This window comes from Patagioenas fasciata, chromosome 4 (assembly GCF_037038585.1).
Source record: "Patagioenas fasciata isolate bPatFas1 chromosome 4, bPatFas1.hap1, whole genome shotgun sequence".
Classification (NCBI taxonomy): Eukaryota; Metazoa; Chordata; class Aves; order Columbiformes; family Columbidae; genus Patagioenas; species Patagioenas fasciata.
In genome coordinates, this window is record NC_092523.1 from 444,759 (window position 1) to 462,790 (window position 18,032).

Below are 18,032 nucleotides of genomic sequence, written 5' to 3' on the forward strand. Positions count from 1 at the left end.
CCGCCACCCTCTTACCTTTTTCTAGAGGTCTCTTGAGCCACCAGCAAGCTCCCCCGCACCTTCCCTCAGCGATCTTGGCCCGCCAGAGGCCTGCCCCTCGTCAGCCTCCTCCCCTTTTCCTGGGTGCTGCTTGAACCACTGGTGGGCTCCCCTCCACCATCCTCTCGTCCTTTGTAGGGGAGTCTCGTGACTCACCAGAGCGCTCTCCGCCGTTGCCTTGCTGGGGTTATTGACACCGCTTGACTTGCCAGAGCGCTCCCCCTCGCAGTTCTCTTGTTGGATTTCTTGGGACCTTTTGAACCATTGGAACAACGGGAATGCTCCCCCCCACTGTGACCTTGCCTTTCTTCAGTGCGATCTTGACGTGCTGGAGCACTTCCCCGCGCCGTCCTCTTGCCTTTTACTGGGGAGTCTCTTGAATATCCACAGCACTCCCCCCTGCCATCCTTCACCAGAGTTTTTGACACTTCTTGACATCTCGGAGTGCTCTCACTCACCCTTGTCTTGCCTATTTTCAGGACGCTCCTGTCCCGCTGGATGCTCCTCCCTGCTGTCCTATTGCCAGATTGAGAATTCTCGACCTGTCCCAGCGCTACCCCACCGTCCTTCTGCCTTCTACCTGGGAAGTCACTTGAAGAACTGGAGCACTCCCCCCTGCTGTCCTCTTGCCTTTCTTCACTGAGATTTTGGCCTGCCAGAGCACTCCTCCCTGTCGTCCTCTTACTGGATTTCTTGGGACCTCTTGACCCACTGGGTTTCTCCTCCTGCTGTCCTTTTGCCTTTCTTTAGTACAATCTCAGCCTGCTGGAGCGCTCCCCCTCGCCGTCCTCCTGCTGGATTTCTTGGAACCTCTTGACCCCTTAGGGCGTTCCCCCTGCCACCCTCTTGTGGTTTTTGGGGGAGTCTTGTGATCAACCAGGCCGTTTCCCCACACCATCCTCTTCCCCTTTTCCTGGGTGCTTCTTGATCCACCAGAGTGCTCCCCTGTACCATTCTTTTGCCTTTTTTGGGAGAGTCTTGTGACTCACCGGAGCGTTCTCCACCATTGTCTTGCTGGATTTCTTGACATCGCTTGACCTGCCGGAGCGCTCCCCCTCGCAGTTCTCTTGCTGGATTTCTTGGGACGTCTTAAACAACTGAGGGGCTCACACCCACCATCCTCTAACTGCATTTATCGAGATTTCCTGATCTGCCGGAGCGCTTGCCCCTGCTGTCCTCTTGCTGGGTTTCTTGGGACCTCTTGACCCACACGAGCTCTCCTCCCCACCGTCTTCTTGCCGGACTTATTGAGACTTCTTGACCCGCCAGAGTGTTCCCCCTCATCATCCTCCTGCCTTTTTCTGGGGATTCTCTTCAACAACTGAAGAGCTCCCCCGCACTGTCCTCTTCCCTTTTTTCTGGGTGATTCGTGAATCACCGGTGAGCTTCTCCTTACCACCCTCTTGGGCTTTTTTCAGAGCAACCTTGACCCATCAGAGCACCCCCTCGCCGTCCTCTTGCCAGATGTACTGAGGGTTCTTCATCTGCCACAGCGCTCCCCCACGGCGTCCTCTTGCTGGATTTCCTGGAACCTTGGGAACCACTGAGGGGCTCCCACCCACCATCCTTTTACCGCATTTATTGAGACGTCCTGATCTGCCAGAGCGCTCCCCCTCGCCGCCCTCTTGCTGGATTTCTTGGGATCTCTTGAACCACTGGGGGGGCTCCCACCCGCCATCCTCTTACCGCATTTATCGAGACTTCCTGATCTGCTGGAGCGCTCCCCCTCGCCGTCCTCCTGCTGGATTTCTTGGGTCCTCTTGACCCATTAGGGCGTTCCCCCTGCCACCCTCTTGTGTTTTCTGGGGGAGTCTTGTGACCAACCAGAGTGCTCCCCCCCACCATCTTCTTCCCCTTTTCCTGGGTGCTTCTTGATCCACCAGAGTGCTCCCCTGCACCATTCTCTTGCCTTTTTTTGGGGGAATCTTGTGACTCGCCGGAGCGTTTTCCACCATTGTCTTGCTGGATTTCTTGACACCGCTTGACCTGTTGGAGCGCTCTCCCTCGCAGTTCTCTTGCTGGATATCTTGGGACCTCTTGAACCACTGGGGAGCTCCCACCTGCCACCTTCTTACCGCATTTATTGAGACTTCCTGATCTGCTGGATTGCTCTCCCCACCGGCCTTCCTCTTGCACTTTTTGGGGGAGTCTTCTTGACACGTCCGAGTGCTCTCCCTCACCCTTGTCTTGCCTCTAGTCACGGCGCTCTTCTCCCGCTGGAACGCTCCTCCCCGCCATCCTATTGCCAGACTGAGAATTCTTGACCTGCCGCAGTCCTGCCCCGCCATGCTCCTGCCTTCTGCCTGGGAAGTCACTCGAAGAACTGGAGCGCTCTCCCCCGCTGTCCTCTTGCCTTTCCTCAGTGGGATTTTGGCCTGCTAAAGAGCTCCTCCCTGTCGTCCTCTTGCTGAATTTCTCGGTACCTCTTGACCCACTGGGTCTCTCCTCCTGCCGTCCTTTTGCCTTTCCTTAGTACATTCTTGGTCTGCTGGAGTGCTCCCCCCCACCATCCTCTTGCTGGATTTCTCGGGACCCCTTGTCCCATATAGGACATTCCCCCCCACCACCATCCTGTTGTGTTTTTTAGGAGAGTCTTGTGATCGACCAGAGCGCTCCCCCCTTGACATCCTCTTCCCCTTTTTCTGGGTGACTTTTGAACCACTGGTGAACTCTCCCCCATCATCCTCTTGCCACATATATTGAGACTTGTTGATCCGCCAGAGCGCTTCCCCCACTGTCCTCTTGCCAGATTTACTGATACCTCTTGTCCTGTCAGAGCGCTCCCTCTCGCAGTCCTCTTTGTTCAGTTTGTAGGGTAGGAGGGGGGATCTCTGATTACAGAAAGGTCCCTTTGTTCTAGGAGACATTCCCTTGCTCCATGCTTCAGGTTGCCCATCTTCCCTCTCATTTTCAATATGCACGTCCATCACCTTCCTCCTCTTCTTTCTTGATCCCTCAACTCCCGGATGAACTCAAATCCTCTTTCTTGATCACTCTTTCTCGTAAGTTCACAACCTTACTTTCCTTTCTTGCTTTCGCCTTTGTGAGCTGCTCCACCCAAACCAAAATGCCCTGAAGACAGAAATACACCCACCCCAAGCCCGTACAGTCACATAGGGGGTGAGTCCGGTCGCTGACGCATCCCCACATCCCACAGCAAGCCCACCTTGCCTTGGCCCCGGCCCCCCGCACAGGCCTTCCCACCAACCCAGCCCCTCCGTAGCAGCACAGTTTCCCAGCATGCACCCCACAAAGACTTTCTTTGCCAGTCACCCCTGGCACTTACAGCAACACACCACACCAGCATCAAGAGCCCTGGGAGTGGAGAGCTGGCCAGGCCCTCACCCCGGCAGGATCCTCTTCCCCCTCCTTTACCTGCTGGCAGACAGACACCTCCCAAGGGATGACCACCCTGCTCCCTTAACTGCTCCCAAGTCCAAGAGCCCAGCCCCTGCTCACCACCCCCACCTCCCAAAACACAGCCAACAGCCCCTGCTCCCATTTTACCACTTTACCCCCGAGCACGGTTTCTAGGGGTGGGAGGGGGACGCACTAATCACAGATCGTTCCCTGTGCTTAAGGATACATTCTCCTTCTCGCTGGCTCAGGCTGCCCATCTTCCTCCTCACTCTGGACTCGTACCTCCATCACCTTTCTCCTCTTTTGTCCCCTCCTGACTCACAGGTCCACCACTGTCATCTTCTTTCTTGACTCTGCTTGACTCACAGGTGCGCTCCAATCCTCTTTCGTGATCGCTCTTCTGTGTCAGTACACGGAAGACCGGGCACATGAGAAACTGCAAGAGTCAACAGCATGAGAACAAGCATTAGTGGAAAAATACAAGAACAAAGGACTGTATGCTATGTGATACATCAAGGACAGAGGAGTTGATACAGGATTGATGCATCAAGGACAGAGGGACAGCTTGTGATAGACAAAAAAGGTGTTTATGGCAGTGACTTTGGTGGGAACACAAAACACATCACTCATGTAATGACTAACTTAGCTAATCAACAAATGCTTGAGCAAGTATCATAGCGAGTATAAACACAAGCCTGAATTTGTAATAAACATCTCTCATTGCACCTTAAAAGAGAGTCCGTACCGCATTCGCTACAAATGGCGCCCTGGAACAGGGACTTTCAGCGTGCCTATAAAGGCAGTAGCCGCTCTGGTAGCGAAGCCCAATCGAACCAGGAAACAGGACCGGGAACCAGGACAGTGCGCGCCCACCACCAACGAAAGGTGAGCGATTGGGAACCATGGGAGGGAAGTTATCCCTTAAGCAAAGACAAACCCTGGATGTCCTTCAACATGCGCTACAAACGCAAAATCAGGATGTATCAGGGGTCTGATTGGTGAGTTTATTAGAATGGATTGCTAATCATGTGCTAGACTTTCCTACAACTGGTACATTTCAGTTGGAGACATGGCACAAAGATGAATGAGAATTATATGAACAGGTAACGACTGGAGATAAAGCTGCTTGCAAATATTCATCTACTTGGGGAAAAATTATGACTACTAAGATACAGGATACAGGACTGATACATCAGGGACAGAGGGACAGCTTACTATAGAAAAAAATGCGTATATGGCAGTTACATCGCTCATGTAATGTCTAACTTAGCTAAAGAGCAAATGCTTGAGCAAGCATCATAGCGAGTATAAATGCAAACCTGAGTTTGTAATAAATGTCTCTCATGGCACCTTACCGTGAGTCCACGCCAGATTCGCTACACTCTTCCTCATAGGTTCACCACCTTCCTCTCCTTCCTTGCTTTTCCTTTGCACGCTGCTCCACCTGAAGAGAAACACACAGAGGACTGAGCTACACCAGCCCAAGGGCACTACAATCAGACAGGGGCTGAGTCCGGGGGCTGACACCTCCCCACACCCCACAGCGAGCCCACCTTGCCTTGGCCCCGGCCCCTCGCACATGCCTTAGAGATATCATAGCTCAGTACAAATCCCCACAGTCCTCACCTGCTGTTTGGTGCTTGCGGAGGGTCACACTCCCTGTGCCCCAGGGCACTGGCCCTACACAGCCAAGCTCGGCAGCGGGACTGTCTGGAGCTGCCGCTGGCTGGTTCTCCAGCTTTAGGGTCACCCGCAGAAGCCCGCTCTCCTCAGCTCTGCACACCCATCCAGTTGCGCCGCCCAGGCAAAGTCAGCTTCACCCTCTGCTCTACACCTCCCCTGCAAACAACCAACTCTTCAACTGACAACTGTCCAAAACCCACCGACAAACTCTCCACACCTCAGCCTTTCGTTTGCAACTGCTGCCTCTAGTGCATCTCACAGACAAGCCTTCAAAATCCCCTCATCCTGCAATAACACTCCAGCACTGATCACCTGTGGGAACAACTACCACAATACCATGCAAACACCAACCAGTTCTGGCACAGAAATATCACTTTCTCCTCAAGATTCCACCCTACACCAACTGCTGACAAACACACGCTGTCCTCACCAAAGCCAAACGCTGCAACAACCAGCGACAACTCAAATTTGCGTGGGCGGTGCAAAATTGCAGGGGTGAGCTAACGCAGAGCTGGGCTTGAAAGCTGCAGAGTGTGCACCCTGTGGTATAACGTGGCGAGCTACTGCCATTCTGCCTTCTCCCTGGGAGAAGCGCGTGAGCAGAGGCTGCTTCAAGGCACGATGGGAACGGTTTGGTTCTCCGGGTCTCTCAGGGCGAGAGCGATAAATGTGATCTGTGTCGTGGCGCAGGAACTTCCCGTACACTTGCTCCTCCATTCGGTCTCGGGTGCTGCAAGAGAGGGAGCGAGAGATTCAGGGCAAGATTGACAACCTCGGCGTCCCCGTCCCAGCCACGGGTCACCCAAACCTGCAGACATCCCGGGAGGCCCCCTAAGATTTACACTCCCCTATGCCCCACCCTTGAAGCCTGGACATCGCCAGAACCATAGAGCAAGTATTTCTTGAGGAGGCACCCAAAGGGTCCGTGTTCTCTTTCAGGCAGATGCTAGCGCAAGATTGCAAATCATCTCACAGCTACCAGGAAGGTAAAAAATAACGTCTTGAAATGGGAAAGGAACAGGTATTGTTTCTCTTCATCACCTCCCTCATTGCCACGTTATCAAGGTCTCCCGCAATGTTCCACAGGAAACTTGAAGCTTGGAATTCCCGGTATTCTGAACCTGGGCAAGAAAGGAAGAAAAGCATGAGACTGATCATAAAGAGGGTGGCTGCTCGTAACATGGAAAGAGCAGTAACAAGGTAAAAAGATATCACTTTTCCTTAGAGAGCTCTCAAAGCTGCCTGTTAAGGACAAGAAAAACAAACTTGTGACGGACCATTACTTAAAATCCAAGGCCCAGGAAGCGATCTAATGTACATTGAAACGCGGGCCACGAGACAGTGGAAGTGCCACGAGCTGAGACTGAAGGGACAGAGGATGAATTTCCAAAGAAGTTGAGGTTTCGATGTCAAAGCGGAAAATTCTACGTCATTAAAATATAATGCAAAAGTCAGTGTAAAATCATTTAAGGCAACGACTCCAAATGAACTCCCAGGCGCTTCAGTCACTCAGGAGATCAAAAATGCGGATCATTTCTCACCTGCCCACCTCCCAAACCCCAGCCTATGTCCCCTGCTTCCAGCTTACCTGAGCCCAGATTAAAGGAGGATTTCAGAGGCCATGCCAAGTTCTGCTGCTCCTCGTTCGGGTTGCCAGTCTTCCTCCTCGCTCTGGAATTGCAGGTCAACCGCCTTCCTGCTCTTCTTTGATTGACGCTGAGCTGCCGCGTTACCCGCTGCCGTCTGAGCGGATCTCGGGGAGCCTCTGGAACCGCCAGAGCGCTCCCCCCACCAACATTCTCTTGCCTTGTTTTCGGGGTTCCTCTTCACCAGCTGAGGCGCCCTCCCACCCCCTGCCGCCCTCTTACCTTTTTCTAGAGGTCTCTTGAGCCACCAGCAAGCTCCCCCGCACCTTCCCTCAGCGATCTTGGCCCGCCAGAGGCCTGCCCCTCGCCAGCCTCCTCCCCTTTTCCTGGGTGCTGCTTGAACCACTGGTGGGCTCCCCTCCACCATCCTCTCGCCCTTTGTAGGGGAGTCTCGTGACTCACCAGAGCGCTCTCCGCCGTTGCCTTGCTGGGGTTATTGACACCGCTTGACTTGCCAGAGCGCTCCCCCTCGCAGTTCTCTTGTTGGATTTCTTGGGACCTTTTGAACCATTGGAACAACGGGAATGCTCCCCCCCACTGTGACCTTGCCTTTCTTCAGTGCGATCTTGATGTGCTGGAGCACTTCCCCGCGCCGTCCTCTTGCCTTTTACTGGGGAGTCTCTTGAATATCCACAGCACTCCCCCCTGCCATCCTTCACCAGAGTTTTTGACACTTCTTGACATCTCGGAGTGCTCTCACTCACCCTTGTCTTGCCTATTTTCAGGGCGCTCCTGTCCCGCTGGATGCTCCTCCCTGCTGTCCTATTGCCAGATTGAGAATTCTTGACCTGTCCCAGCGCTACCCCACCGTCCTTCTGCCTTCTACCTGGGAAGTCACTTGAAGAACTGGAGCACTCCCCCCTGCTGTCCTCTTGCCTTTCTTCACTGAGATTTTGGCCTGCCAGAGCACTGCTCCCTGTTGTCCTCTTACTGGATTTCTTGGGACCTCTTGACCCACTGGGTTTCTCCTCCTGCTGTCCTTTTGCCTTTCTTTAGTACAATCTCAGCCTGCTGGAGCGCTCCCCCTCGCCGTCCTCCTGCTGGATTTCTTGGAACCTCTTGACCCCTTAGGGCGTTCCCCCTGCCACCCTCTTGTGGTTTTTGGGGGAGTCTTGTGATCAACCAGGCCGTTTCCCCCCACCATCCTCTTCCCCTTTTCCTGGGTGCTTCTTGATCCACCAGAGTGCTCCCCTGTACCATTCTTTTGCCTTTTTTGGGAGAGTCTTGTGACTCACCGGAGAGTTCTCCACCATTGTCTTGCTGGATTTCTTGACATCGCTTGACCTGCCGGAGCGCTCCCCCTCACAGTTCTCTTGCTGGATTTCTTGGGACGTCTTAAACAACTGAGGGGCTCACACCCACCATCCTCTAACTGCATTTATCGAGATTTCCTGATCTGCCGGAGCGCTCGCCCCTGCTGTCCTCTTGCTGGGTTTCTTGGGACCTCTTGACCCACACGAGCTCTCCTCCCCACCGTCTTCTTGCCGGACTTATTGAGACTTCTTGACCCGCCAGAGTGTTCCCCCTCATCATCCTCCTGCCTTTTTCTGGGGATTCTCTTCAACAACTGAAGAGCTCCCCCGCACTGTCCTCTTCCCTTTTTTCTGGGTGATTCCTGAATCACCGGTGAGCTTCTCCTTACCACCCTCTTGGGCTTTTTTCAGAGCAACCTTGACCCATCAGAGCACCCCCTCACCATCCTCTTGCCAGATGTACTGAGGGTTCTTCATCTGCCACAGCGCTCCCCCACGCCGTCCTCTTGCTGGATTTCCTGGAACCTTGTGAACCACTGAGGGGCTCCCACCCACCATCCTTTTACCGCATTTATTGAGACGTCCTGATCTGCCAGAGCGCTCCCCCTCGCCGCCCTCTTGCTGGATTTCTTGGGATCTCTTGAACCACTGGGGGGGCTCCCACCCGCCATCCTCTTACCGCATTTATCGAGACTTCCTGATCTGCTGGAGTGCTCCCCCTCGCCGTCCTCCTGCTGGATTTCTTGGGTCCTCTTGACCCATTAGGGCGTTCCCCCTGCCACCCTCTTGTGTTTTCTGGGGGAGTCTTGTGACCAACCAGAGTGCTCCCCCCCACCATCTTCTTCCCCTTTTCCTGGGTGCTTCTTGATCCACCAGAGTGCTCCCCTGCACCATTCTCTTGCCTTTTTTTGGGGGAATCTTGTGACTCGCCGGAGCGTTTTCCACCATTGTCTTGCTGGATTTCTTGACACCGCTTGACCTGTTGGAGCGCTCTCCCTCGCAGTTCTCTTGCTGGATATCTTGGGACCTCTTGAACCACTGGGGAGCTCCCACCTGCCACCTTCTTACCGCATTTATTGAGACTTCCTGATCTGCTGGATTGCTCTCCCCACCGGCCTTCCTCTTGCACTTTTTGGGGGAGTCTTCTTGACACGTCCGAGTGCTCTCCCTCACCCTTGTCTTGCCTCTAGTCACGGCGCTCTTCTCCCGCTGGAACGCTCCTCCCCGCCATCCTATTGCCAGACTGAGAATTCTTGACCTGCCGCAGTCCTGCCCCGCCATGCTCCTGCCTTCTGCCTGGGAAGTCACTTGAAGAACTGGAGCGCTCTCCCCCGCTGTCCTCTTGCCTTTCCTCAGTGGGATTTTGGCCTGCTAAAGAGCTCCTCCCTGTCGTCCTCTTGCTGGATTTCTCGGTACCTCTTGACCCACTGGGTCTCTCCTCCTGCCGTCCTTTTGCCTTTCCTTAGTACATTCTTGGTCTGCTGGAGTGCTCCCCCCCACCATCCTCTTGCTGGATTTCTCGGGACCCCTTGTCCCATATAGGACATTCCCCCCCACCACCATCCTGTTGTGTTTTTTAGGAGAGTCTTGTGATCGACCAGAGCGCTCCCCCCTTGACATCCTCTTCCCCTTTTTCTGGGTGACTTTTGAACCACTGGTGAACTCTCCCCCACCATCCTCTTGCCACATATATTGAGACTTGATCCGCCAGAGCGCTTCCCCCACTGTCCTCTTGCCAGATTTACTGATACCTCTTGTCCTGTCAGAGCGCTCCCTCTCGCAGTCCTCTTTGTTCAGTTTGTAGGGTAGGAGGGGGGATCTCTGATTACAGAAAGGTCCCTTTGTTCTAGGAGACATTCCCTTGCTCCATGCTTCAGGTTGCCCATCTTCCCTCTCATTTTCAATATGCACGTCCATCACCTTCCTCCTCTTCTTTCTTGATCCCTCGACTCCCGGATGAACTCAAATCCTCTTTCTTGATCACTCTTTCTCGTAAGTTCACAACCTTACTTTCCTTTCTTGCTTTCGCCTTTGTGAGCTGCTCCACCCAAACCAAAATGCCCTGAAGACAGAAATACACCCACCCCAAGCCCGTACAGTCACATAGGGGGTGAGTCCGGTCGCTGACGCATCCCCACATCCCACAGCAAGCCCACCTTGCCTTGGCCCCGGCCCCCCGCACAGGCCTTCCCACCAACCCAGCCCCTCCGTAGCAGCACAGTTTCCCAGCATGCACCCCACAAAGACTTTCTTTGCCAGTCACCCCTGGCACTTACAGCAACACACCACACCAGCATCAAGAGCCCTGGGAGTGGAGAGCTGGCCAGGCCCTCACCCCGGCAGGATCCTCTTCCCCCTCCTTTAGCTGATGGCAGACAGACAAGACACCTCCCAAGAGGTGTCCAGCCCTCTCTCTCAACCACTCATGAGTACAAAAGCCCAGCCTCTACTCACCCACCCGGCCTCCCAAAACCCCACCAGCAGCCCCTGGTCCCAGCTGAACAGCAGCCAGTGCTGAAGATCTGGCTCGTGTTGTCGGACACAACCTTCCCATGGATGTCTGGGCCCCTGAGCAGTTTCCAGGGGTGGGAGGGCGCAGTCCTGATTACAGGGAGGTCCCTGTCCCAAGGGGGACATTTTCTTCCTCCTCACTCCTGACTCGCAGCTCCATCACCTTCCTCCTCTTCTTTCTTGATCCCTCCTGACTCGCAGGTCTACCACCGTCATCTTCTTTCTTGATCCCTGTTGACTTGCAGATGCACTCCAATCCTCTTTCTTGATCGCTCTTCCTCGTAGGTTCACCACCTTCCTCTTCTTTCTTGCTTTCGCCTTTGTGAGCTGCTCCACCCAAACAGAGATGCACAGAAAACAAAAATATACCCACCCCAGGCCCGTACAGTCACACGAGGGGGCGAGTCCGGTCGCTGACGCATCCCCACACCCCACCACAAGGCCACCTTGCCTTGGCCCCGGCCCCCCGCACAGGCCTTCCCACCAACCCAGCCCCTCCGTAGCAGCACAGTTTCCCAGCATGCACCCCACAAAGACTTTCTTTGCCAGTCACCCCTGGCACTTACAGCAACACACCACACCAGCATCAAGAGCCCTGGGAGTGGAGAGCTGGCCAGGCCCTCACCCCGGCAGGATCCTCTTCCCCCTCCTTTACCTGCTGGCAGACAGACACCTCCCAAGGGATGACCACCCTGCTCCCTTAACTGCTCCCAAGTCCAAGAGCCCAGCCCCTGCTCACCACCCCCACCTCCCAAAACACAGCCAACAGCCCCTGCTCCCATTTTACCACTTTACCCCCGAGCACGGTTTCTAGGGGTGGGAGGGGGACGCACTAATCACAGATCGTTCCCTGTGCTTAAGGATACATTCTCCTTCTCGCTGGCTCAGGCTGCCCATCTTCCTCCTCACTCTTGACTCGTAGCTCCATCACCTTTCTCCTCTTTTGTCCCCTCCTGACTCACAGGTCCACCACTGTCATCTTCTTTCTCGACTCTGCTTGACTCACAGGTGCGCTCCAATCCTCTTTCGTGATCGCTCTTCTGTGTCAGTACACGGAAGACCGGGCACATGAGAAACTGCAAGAGTCAACAGCATGAGAACAAGCATTAGTGGAAAAATACAAGAACAAAGGACTGTATGCTATGTGATACATCAAGGACAGAGGAGTTGATACAGGATTGATGCATCAAGGACAGAGGGACAGCTTGTGATAGACAAAAAAGGTGTTTATGGCAGTGACTTTGGTGGGAACACAAAACACATCACTTATGTAATGACTAACTTAGCTAATCAACAAATGCTTGAGCAAGTATCATAGCGAGTATAAACACAAGCCTGAATTTGTAATAAACATCTCTCATTGCACCTTAAAAGAGAGTCCGTACCGCATTCGCTACAAATGGCGCCCTGGAACAGGGACTTTCAGCGTGCCTATAAAGGCAGTAGCCGCTCTGGTAGCGAAGCCCAATCGAACCAGGAAACAGGACCGGGAACCAGGACAGTGCGCGCCCACCACCAACGAAAGGTGAGCGATTGGGAACCATGGGAGGGAAGTTATCCCTTAAGCAAAGACAAACCCTGGATGTCCTTCAACATGCGCTACAAACGCAAATCAGGATGTATCAGGGGTCTGATTGGTGAGTTTATTAGAATGGATTGCTAATCATGTGCTAGACTTTCCTACAACTGGTACATTTCAGTTGGAGACATGGCACAAAGATGAATGAGAATTATATGAACAGGTAACGACTGGAGATAAAGCTGCTTGCAAAATATTCATCTACTTGGGGAAAAATTATGACTACTAAGATACAGGATACAGGACTGATACATCAGGGACAGAGGGACAGCTTACTATAGAAAAAAATGCGTATATGGCAGTTACATCGCTCATGTAATGTCTAACTTAGCTAAAGAGCAAATGCTTGAGCAAGCATCATAGCGAGTATAAATGCAAACCTGAGTTTGTAATAAATGTCTCTCATGGCACCTTACCGTGAGTCCACGCCAGATTCGCTACACTCTTCCTCATAGGTTCACCACCTTCCTCTCCTTCCTTGCTTTTCCTTTGCACACTGCTCCACCTGAAGAGAAACACACAGAGGACTGAGCTACACCAGCCCAAGGGCACTACAATCAGACACGGGCAGAGTCCGGGGGCTGACACCTCCCCACACCCCACAACGAGCCCACCTTGCCTTGGCCCCGGCCCCTCGCACATGCCTTAGAGATATCATAGCTCAGTACAAATCCCCACAGTCCTCACCTGCTGTTTGGTGCTTGCGGAGGGTCACACTCCCTGTGCCCCAGGGCACTGGCCCTACACGGCCAAGCTCGGCAGCGGGACTGTCTGGAGCTGCCGCTGGCTGGTTCTCCAGCTTTAGGGTCACCCGCAGAAGCCCGCTCTCCTCAGCTCTGCACACCCATCCAGTTGCGCCGCCCAGGCAAAGTCAGCTTCACCCTCTGCTCTACACCTCCCCTGCAAACAACCAACTCTTCAACTGACAACTGTCCAAAACCCACCGACAAACTCTCCAAATCTCAGCCTTTCGCTTTCAACTGCTGCCTCTAGTGCATCTCACAGACAAGCCTTCAAAATCCCCTCATCCTGCAATAACACTCCAGCACTGATCACCTGTGGGAACAACTACCACAATACCATGCAAACACCAACCAGTTCTGGCACGGAAATATCACTTTCTCCTCAAGATTCCACCCTACACCAACTGCTGACAAACACACGCTGTCCTCACCAAAGCCAAACGCTGCAACAACCAGCGACAACTCAAATTTGCGTGGGCGGTGCAAAATTGCAGGGGTGAGCTAACGCAGAGCTGGGCTTGAAAGCTGCAGAGTGTACACCCTGTTGTTTAACGTGGCGAGTCACTCCCATTCTGCCTTCTCCCTGGGAGAAGCGCATGTGCAGAGGTTGCTTCAAGGCACGATGAGAACGGTTCGGTTCTCCGTGTCTCGGAGGCCGAGAGTAATAAATGTGGTCTGTGTCGTGGCGCAAGAACTTCCCATCCACTTGCTTCTCCATTCAGTCTGGTGCTGCAAGAGAGGGAGAGAAAGAAAAAGTTAGGACCGAGTTAACAACCTCATCATCCCTGTCCCCTAACCTGCAGGAATCCTAGGAGGCCTGATATAAGTTTTGCTCATCTCCCTGTCTTTGCTGGAATACTTTACTGTAGAAATTTCTGTCATCAACATTCTCTTAACCGATCTGATGTGTTCATAGTTCCTAGCCCAGCATCCTTTCCTCAAAGTACCTCAGCATTTCCCTTTGAAACCACACCTTAGTGCCATCCCGTCCCAGAGCTACCTCAGCATTTCCCACTGCAGCCTCTGCGATGCCATCTCCTCCCTGAGGTACCTCAGCCTTTACTACCAAAACCTCTCTCCCTTCTGTCCTCTCCTTTAAGTCCCTCACCCTTTCCCGCCAAAGCCTCCCCCGATGTCATCACCTCCCTGAGGTACCTCAGCCTTTCCTGTCAAAGCCTCCCCCGATATCATCCCCTCCCCGAGGTACCTCAGCCTTTCCTGTCAAAGCCTCCCCCGATATCATCCCCTCCCCGAGGTACCTCAGCCTTTCCCGTCAAAGCCTCCCCCGATATCATCCCCTCCCCGAGGTACCTCAGCCTTTCCCGTCAAAGCCTCCCCCGATATCATCCCCTCCCCGAGGTACCTCAGCCTTTCCCGTCAAAGCCTCCCCCGATATCATCCCCTCCCCGAGGTACCTCAGCCTTTCCTGTCAAAGCCTCCCCCGATATCATCCCCTCCCCGAGGTACCTCAGCCTTTCCTGTCAAAGCCTCCCCCGATATCATCCCCTCCCCGAGGTACCTCAGCCTTTCCTGTCAAAGCCTCCCCCGATATCATCCCCTCCCCGAGGTACCTCAGCCTTTCCTGTCAAAGCCTCCCCCGATATCATCCCCTCCCCGAGGTACCTCAGCTTTTCCCGCCCAAGCTCCTCCCGCGCCGTCCCGCCCTCAGGTTCCTCCGCCGCTCCCTCCGTTCCCGGCCCCCCCCGCCCCTCGCGCCCCCCCTTGGCGCTCCCGACCCGCCGCTGCCCCCTCCCGCTCGCTTTCCTCCCTCTGTCCTGTGTCACTACGGGGGCTCCCCCTCCACCCCACGGCCCCGCCCGAGCCCCGCGCAGCGCTCAGCGCGGGGCTCCCTTCCCTCACAGCCGCCCGCGTGTTTCCCCCTCGCCCCGGCCTGGGGCCGCGCTGTTGCGGCTGGCTGCCCCTCGCCTTCCTCCTTCCGAAACCAGCCCGTCTGTCACCCTCCAGCCTCGCCCCTCAGCCGGTCCCGGGCCGGCCCCGTCCAGCCTCCCCGCTGTCCGCCCGCCCCTCGCTCACCGGCGGCCCCGCCGTTCCTCGCGCGCTGCTCCAGCCGCCGCACCGCCGGCACGCGCTCCGCGGCCCGCGCACTTACGCAGCGTGTCCCCGCCCATCCCGCGCAGGAGCCAATCCCGTCCGCGTCCGCCACCGGGCTGCGCCCCCCCCCCCCCGCCTCCGCGCCCGGCACTGGCCTCCCCTGCCCCTCGCCTCCCGTCCCGGAGCCACCGGCGGCCGCAGAGCGGCGCTGTCCGCCCGCAGGGCGGGGCCGGGAGCTTTCAGGCTGCGTCTGCCCGGGACCGAGGGCTCTGCCGCCTGCCCGGGACAGCCCGGGACCGAGGGCTCCGCCGCTGCAGCCCGTTTCGTGCCGTTTGCACCCCCCGGGTTACACGGCTGCAGCCTTCCTGCTGGTTTAGCTCACACACCTTTCTTCTTTCTAACTGCACAGCAGTTCACACTCACAAAAGTTCGTGCTGGTTGGCATAAAAGTATCTGCATAAGAATTTACAAACATTACAAAGATATACCACAGACCACAGCTTTCTAAGCTTTCAAGTTAAAGTTCCATGTTTAAATAAAACAGACAATACCAGTAGAGCTGTGTACCTCTGTCGTCTTTGTTCAGAAAGAAGTGACAACACCAGAAAACACATTGACAGCCAGTGCTTTGAACAGTGAAGGTGGGATCTACAAAAGTCTGATTAAACTAAACAGCCTCAGGTCTTTATCAAGCTGCAGATCTGCCAGGAATGCTGAAATGCAAAAGTTCTCCTGCAATATTCCACAATGGAACAGCCACTTAATATCAAATATAATCTCAAAGTTCCAAACCAGTACATTAAAAAGCTACCAGTAAGTATTAGAAGACCACTGCAAGATCTTATTGCTTTTTGAGTTAAATAATAATTTTTCAATAAACCAAAACCCAAACAGGTTCTCAAATCTGTTGCTTATCCTCCTGTTCATTCATTAGCACTGCAGCAATCAGTTTTTATACAATGTGTCAACAGAGGCGTCTAAAAAACGCCAAACAAAACTTATTCAAGTCCACGGACACCCCCACCCTCCCTGCCCCCCTCACCCTGAGCCCCACGATCACCACTTGGTGCGGGAGAGGAGCACAACTCGACAGACAGAACCAGAAATCCGACTGCGGTAAGAAGGAAACATCGAGGTAGTTACAGCTTCCTTAAACATTCAAAATCTGATGTCTTCCAAAACAGAGCACATCATCCTCATCATTTAAAAAGCAAAGTTGCTTTGTACGTCTCTGATCCTCACACCAGCTGAGTGGTTCTCAAGTCCGCTGAGCTCCACTGTGCAGCCACCCCCACGTCTGTGTCCCCTTGTCTGGAGTCCCCAGTCGCGGGACAGTGAGTGGGGTTGGACTGCAGTGATAAAGAAAAACACAAAGAGTCAAACTGGAAAATTAAAACAGAAGACCTGAAAGCCAGCTTAATTTTAATAATTTATTTGTACACTGCTATAAGCATATGAAGTATGGGGGTCACGAACTCTGTTACTATCACATATGTGCCTTATTACATAAGCACAGGAAACATGGAAGTGGCATTCCTTCTATTTTTGATGTAATTATGAGCTAATACATCTCCTGAGATGGCTTCCAGACCTGATTTAGTATCTACACTGTATTGCACTGCAGATAAATACCTCAGGCCAGCATTAATCAAAGAAAACGTGCAGAACGAGCAATATGCAGGTAAGCACAAGATCCTGGATTCCTTACAAGAGTCTACTTCTAAAATTGTCTGAAAATGCTACAGAAATTGTAGCAGATAAACAACAGTAGCCACATTTTGTTCTACGGCATTTACGTAACGTTGATCCACCTGTACTAACTTGTGCCCTTTCGGAACAGAGCTGTAAACTCAGAGTGTCCAAAGACTTCTTTCTTTTGAATAGAATACGCTTAAACTGGCTGTCTTGAACAGACTGGCTGTGCAGACTTGCAGCAGTTGAATGGAGGATGTGATTCCAGTGAATGGAGACAGAAAGAAGATCAGCACAAAAGCAGCAATGACAGACCAGAGACACCCACCTAAAGCCTACGGAGACCAAAAAAAGTCGTCGTGTGGGCTTAGCAGTTGGGGAACCAGACCAAACAGCCTGGTTATTCTCCACCAGGAGGGTCTTTATCTGGCCATGATCATGTCATCAATGGAGAAACTCACCATCATCAGACAGAGTGCAGGCGTGGGCAATGAGAGCAGCAAATCCAGCACCGACACGGTGTCAGAGTTTGTACAGACAATGAACACGCTCACGGGTCTTGTTCAATACTTTACACACTATTCTGAAAAGAGACACTGATTTAACTGTTGCACAGCACATACTGTCACTTTACACAACTTGGAGAAACAAAGCAAGCTCATAAAGTTCATACTCCATACATCAGGATAGGAGGTTACTCATAAAATGCAATCATCTCTGCCAGATACAGGCAAATGCATGTATTTATTTGAAGCAAATTCCAAGCTTATACCGTCATCTCAGGTCAAATTCTGCTATCAGACACAGGACACACAGCTCAAATGCCAACAGCTCATAAGAAAGCTTCACAAGAGAATGAACTAAACATACAGCTATGGAATCAAGTGTGTTTTATCAATACGTCAAATGCAACTCTAATTCCCCTAGGCCCTCACATTAATAGAAACCTCACAGAGTTCCCACAGAGTTTCTAGAAAGAATGTCCATAAAATTGACATGCGACATTACCCTCAGTGAGTCTCCTGAACCAGACGGCAGAGCAACCGACCCGCAGCAAGGACAACACAGAACAGACAGTTCTGCTGGAAACGCAAGGAACGGACTAAAAGTAACCATTCTGCATTACAGAATTAATGCATTGTGTCACTTTGTGTAGATAATTCACCCATAAAAATCAGTAAATATGAAGGCCACCCTTATTAATAAATGCCTATATGTTTGTAGTCATGTTTAATAAAATACACTTTGTGAGGGTTTTTTGACTCAAAAAGGACACTGGATCAGTGTGCTTTGGATTATTTCTGTAAGTAGCCACAACTCAACAGAAAGATAGCTTTAAGAAAGCTTGCAATTAGCTGTTAATTGGACAAAATAAGTGTAGTTAGCACATAATAAATAGTTTTAAATGGTCTCACAAGTAGTTCATGTGATACATTTCCCTCAGTGTCTCCTGACACCTTCCATTTATTTCTAT

The 18,032-nt window shown here is 52.9% G+C and overlaps 1 protein-coding gene and 1 long non-coding RNA gene across 3 annotated transcripts in view; both read right to left on the bottom strand.

Annotated features, from left to right (window-relative positions):
• Nucleotides 1-19: 19 nt before the first annotated feature.
• Nucleotides 20-13,508, bottom strand: LOC136100803 (uncharacterized). 2 transcript variants are annotated; one of them, XR_011739100.1, is made up of 8 exons: nt 12,759-13,508; nt 12,488-12,576; nt 6,671-11,568; nt 6,124-6,203; nt 5,026-5,812; nt 4,755-4,843; nt 3,682-3,835; nt 20-3,111 (listed from the first exon to the last, which is right to left on the bottom strand). It is a non-coding gene; the product is annotated as an uncharacterized lncRNA (long non-coding RNA). The 2 variants fall into 2 exon arrangements; XR_010651261.2 differs by having other exon boundaries at nt 20-3,835.
• A 2,774-nt stretch (nt 13,509-16,282) lies between these two features.
• LOC136101512 (maestro heat-like repeat-containing protein family member 2B) overlaps nt 16,283-18,032 on the bottom strand; it is a 30,506-nt gene continuing 28,756 nt past the window's right edge. Inside the window, exon 15 of the mRNA XM_071808371.1 lies at nt 16,283-17,141. Within this exon, the coding sequence (XP_071664472.1) occupies nt 17,130-17,141 (12 nt within the window). The 3' untranslated portion in view covers nt 16,283-17,129. The remainder of the gene's footprint in view (nt 17,142-18,032) is intronic.